Source organism: Equus quagga, chromosome 3 (genome assembly GCF_021613505.1).
Source record: "Equus quagga isolate Etosha38 chromosome 3, UCLA_HA_Equagga_1.0, whole genome shotgun sequence".
NCBI classification, from domain to species: domain Eukaryota; kingdom Metazoa; phylum Chordata; class Mammalia; order Perissodactyla; family Equidae; genus Equus; species Equus quagga.
The window spans coordinates 3,442,245-3,447,057 of NC_060269.1; the positions used below are offsets into that span (position 1 = coordinate 3,442,245).

A 4,813-nucleotide genomic window follows, 5' to 3' on the forward strand; every position below is an offset into this window, starting at 1 on the left:
GGGGCCTGCCGCCGGGGCCCACGCCCTGGCCCGTGCTGGGCAACTTCGGCTTCGCGCTGCTGCCGCCGCGCCTGCGCCGGGGGAGCTGGCTGCACCGCCGCGCGGCCGGGGCGGACGCCGCCGTGGGCCCGCCGCGCCTGCTGGCCGGCCTGGCCCGCGAGTACGGCAGCGTGTTCAGCTTCTCGCTCGGCCCGCACCTGGTGGTGGTCCTCAACGACTTCCGCAGCGTGCGCCAGGCGCTCGTGCAGCAGGCCGCGGTCTTCAGCGACCGCCCGCGCATGCCGCTCGTGTCCCTCGTCACCAAGGAGAAGGGTGAGCCGGGCCTGGGGCCGCGGGGACCCCCGCGCCCGCCCGCATCCCTGCGCCCGAGGGCGGGGCGCCTCGCCTCCGCGCCGCAGGATCCCCGCGAGCAGCGGCGGCGGAGTCGTGTCGCGGTCGCGGTGCACGGTCGGAAGCGGGCCCCCGGGGGTGGAGGGCGGGCAGTGGGGGTCGGCGGGGTCCCGTCCGTCCGGGGGCGTCCTGGCCCGCCCGCACGGCAGCCTCGCTCGCCGCCTCTGTCCCGGGGAGGGCTGGGGCCGAGCTAGAGGGAAGGAGGGATGTTCTGGTCTCCTTCTGAGTTTCGAGCGCAAGACTGTAGTAGGAGGGCGCTTTCCCGCGAGGTGGGGAGTCCGGGAAACACGGCGGGGGCCGGTCGGCAGACCCCATGCCCGGGCTGCGTGCGGCTCGGGGACTCCGGGCCGGGAGCGGGGTGCCCCTGGGGGAGTCGCCCTTGCCCCTTCCCGAACTCCGCTCCGTTCTCGCCTTTTGCCCTTTCTTTATCAGCCTTCCCCTCGTCTTATCGGCTGGTCCCGGAGGGCTCTGTCTGAGTCACTGCTGCCTCGCGCAGGCGGGTGTGAATTTGAACTTAGTCCTTCCCTCGGGGAGCGTCTCCGGGGGAGCGAGTTGCCCTTGTGAACCCGTCTCATGGCCCTAGGACGTTCCTTCACTGCGCTCATCCAAACGGAGGCGACCTGACTTTGTCACCTTGGGCCTGGAGGTGGGTCCTCACCACCAGCCTGGCATCTCGGAGGACTGGCACGTCTCACTCGGCACAGTGTTTTAAGGTTCATCCAGGTGGTGGTGTGTGTGGGAAGTGCCTTCGTCGTGTTCGGCCTTTTGTCCTGTGATGGACACTTGGGGGCTTCCGCCTTTTGGCTGTTGTGAAAAATGCTGTTAGGAACATGGTACGTCTGCAAATGTCTGCTCAAGTCGCTGCTTTCAGTTCTTTGGGGTATATACCCAGAAGTGGTGGGTCATGTGGGAATTCTGGCGAATTTTTTGAGTGATGCCATACCATTTTCCACAGCCGCTGCACTATTTTGTGTTCTCACCAGCACTAACAAAGGTTCCGATTTGTCCACACCCTCACCACCACTTGTTATTTTCTGTATTTTCATACCTGCTTAAATGTCACCTCTTTGACAACGTGCTCCCTGACATACTTCTTTACCCTCAGGTAGAGGGGAGCTGCCCTCTAAGATACCGCTGTTTGAGCTCATCCCCTACCAGTCAGTCCACGCGTCTTGTCAGTTCCTGCGGCGGACTGGAGCTCTGCGTCCAGCCATTTCTCTCCATCTCCCTTATCGGCGCCCTCATCCAGGCTACCATCCTTTCTCATCTGATACTTCAGAAGCCTCTTAATTACCCGCTTGCTCCTGCTCCACTCTTATCCACACAGCAGCCAAAGGGATCCCTTTAAAAAATCATGAATCCACGGACTTACACGCTGCTCATCAGGCCATCCTGTGGAGGCATCCCACATACAAAATGGAGAAGATTGGCACAGATGTTAGCTCAGGGACAATCTTCCTCACCAAAAAAAAAAAAAAAAATCATGAATCAAACCCTGTCACTCCTCAGCTGAGACCAGTTGCTCCCATCTCGGTGCTTGACCTGCTATGCCCTGAAGAGTCTGGGCCTGCCTGCCTTACTGACTTTATCTCTTTCCACTCTCCCTTTACTTGTGCATTTCAGCTGCTCTAGACATACTTATTCCTGGAGCTTGTGGTTGCCTCAGGCTGCTGGGTTTGTCGTCCTTGGGCCTGGAATAACCTGTTACTTGACTGACTCCTTGTCATCCCTCAGGCCAGTTGACACCTTCCAGTCCTGTTTTGAACTCTTCCCAGTACCACAACTTACTTTGTGTCATTCATATTTCACTCAGTAAGCACTTTGAAAGTGTTTCACCTGTTACCAACCCCACCTACCCCTGGAATGTGAGCTCCGTGAGGGCAAAGATTGTATTCATCTTGTTAACTACTGTATCCCAACTAATGGACACAGAGTAGATAGTCAAGAAATGAAGGAATGCCTGCATACGAATACATTATTAAATATTTATTAGAAGATATTTTTTAACAACGTTGCCACTAAAATCTAGCAGAGAGGTGACTGTTTCATAAACAGTGGTGTGCATAGAGAGGCTGCAGATAGTTGTGTTAACGCGTTGCCGAAAAGTTCCAGGATGGGGGGGCTTATTATATTTGAGTTTCTCAAATACCAAGCTTAGACAAGTTGATGTTCTTTTTAAGCCCATAAGACGACAGTAAGCTGGATGGGCGCTGGAGGTGTTCCACATTAGCGGTGCCCATCATCCTCATGAAGCCGGAATAGGAAACAAACTTACAAAGTCAGTGAAAGCTTCCAAAGGAGAGCTTTAAGTGTGGTCTACTTCTAAAAGGTTTGTGCACATCGCATTTTATTATAAAATATTCCAAATATAAAGTTCAGAGAGCAATATAAACTCATTTATCCAACACTCAGGTTTGCTCCAGGTTCATAAACAATACATAGCTTTATTTGGTATGTTTTTAAAAACTTAGATATGTCATATATTTAAAGTATCTTTCTACTTCTACCTTTTGCTGATTTATCTATTTCCCTGTTGATAGAAATTAGATCATTTCTAATTTTGAGAGACTGACAGAGATTTGGAGCAAGAGTCAAAGCAAATTGCAAAGCCGTAAAAACGGAAGGCAAAGGAAATTTTGAAAGTACAGGATAGATCAGTCAGTATTGACTATCTTGAAGGAGAACAAGATGGAAAATTAAATTAGGAAATGAAGATAGAAAATGAAAGTTCATCTGGGGAATCTGAAAATGAGTGAGGAAAACAACGTAACTGAATCTTGTAGTAAATGCAGTAAAATAGGTATTTAAAATGGTTATATACTCATGTCAACAGGGCCTGATTCCCACTAAGAGGAACATTCTATGACCCTTAAAGTGGAATCATATTCTTCACACTCTTTAAATTTTTTTATCCCTTAAATTGTTGTGAATGTATTTCCATATTATTAAACATTTTCCTGCAAAGTTCTTAGCAGCGGTGCGGTATTCCTCTGTGACGGTCAGTTTAGCCTACCCCTTATTTGGCTTGATGTGGATTTTGTCTCAACTGTCCAGCTTCTGTTCCTCTGACAAGGGCACCCTCTTCTTAGGTCTCCAGCACCTTCCACACCCATTAACTGTGGTTGAAACGGGAGATGCCGTGTCTTCACATGAACTCCCCTCCCTGGCCGCCATGAGAAGTTGAGGGCTAGACTGCTGACCAAAGGTGGATGGATCAGAATATCTCCCCTCTTTGTAATAGTGGTTAGTGTGGGCTGGGCACAGCACTCAAGAACTCATAGCTACAGATCTATCCTCACATGGTTTTGGGGTAAAAATTTATATTTGTGGCCTAGTTTGGAAACCTTAAGCCGCAAAATAAATGGAAGGTGTCCCAAATTGTTATCATTATAGGACAGCTGACTAAAGCATTTGAATCCTTCCCTAACATCTTTCAGGTCAGACCTGAAGAACAGAGGGCTTTTCTCTCTGGTGGTGAAAATGGGAGAATAGATGTTCAAGACAGCTCCTGATTCATGGACCAGCTGGTCCGCAGTAGGAAGGAATGAACTCAGGCAGAAAGAAGTGAGAAACAGGTTCAGCAGGAAAGAGTTCCAGGGCATTTAGTCCTCCTTGAGGTGGGGACACCTGGCTCTTAGTGTTTTTTGTTTATACATCCTAATTGGCCTTTTTGCTAAACTTGCTTGAGGGTTTATTTTTGTTATTTCCAACCGAAAGAGCCCTGGTTTTTGCTTTGGAGCCATGTTTATTTTTCATTGTTCCTGCTTTCCTTGAGATGAATTCTTTGTGTGTACCCATGCATACCCTTGCTTTTCCAGGCTGAGAATGCAGAAGACACCAACAACTGAACTCTTCAAACGCTCCTAAGACCCGAAGCCACTCTGGCTCCTTAACATGGTGCTTACTTGTAAAGTTTGGAAACCCTAGGCCGTTAATTCTGTCCATCTCTCTCATCCCTGGCGTTCTCAGACACTGTCTCTTTGGTCACCTCTTCTTGCACTTTATTCCTGTCAGCTCATCATCAAAAACCCTAATGCTCAAATATTAGCCTCTTCTGAGAAGGTTCCCTCCACTTCCTTGCCTTACCTAAACCTGATTTCTTCCTGGAGATAGTTTAGCCCTTCTTGAAACACCCTCTTTGACTTTGCTTAAGCTCTTTATTTTTCTAAGAGGTGCCTTCATACACACCCTTACGTACAAATGACATATCCACTCAGATGTCCTCTCTTCTGAGAAGTACTGCCTTCCCCAGCTGACATGGTCCTCCTTCCTCTGTCTACAATGCAACTTCAATACACCTCCCAACAGGCAACATTCAATACAATGCATCCAACTGTGCAACCTCAGTACAACCCAACACGCAGCCCTCAATACCGTACAGTCCAACAATGCAACCTCAGTACCACCCAACATACAGCATTCA

The 4,813-nt window shown here is 50.0% G+C and overlaps 1 protein-coding gene across 1 annotated transcript in view; it reads left to right on the forward strand.

Annotated features, from left to right (window-relative positions):
- Positions 1-2: 2 nt before the first annotated feature.
- LOC124237250 (cytochrome P450 2U1) overlaps positions 3-4,813 on the forward strand; it is a gene marked incomplete at its 5' end in the record, with an annotated part of 24,100 nt that continues 19,289 nt past the window's right edge. The window contains one exon of the mRNA XM_046656712.1: positions 3-312. Within this exon, the coding sequence (XP_046512668.1) occupies positions 3-312 (310 nt within the window). The remainder of the gene's footprint in view (positions 313-4,813) is intronic.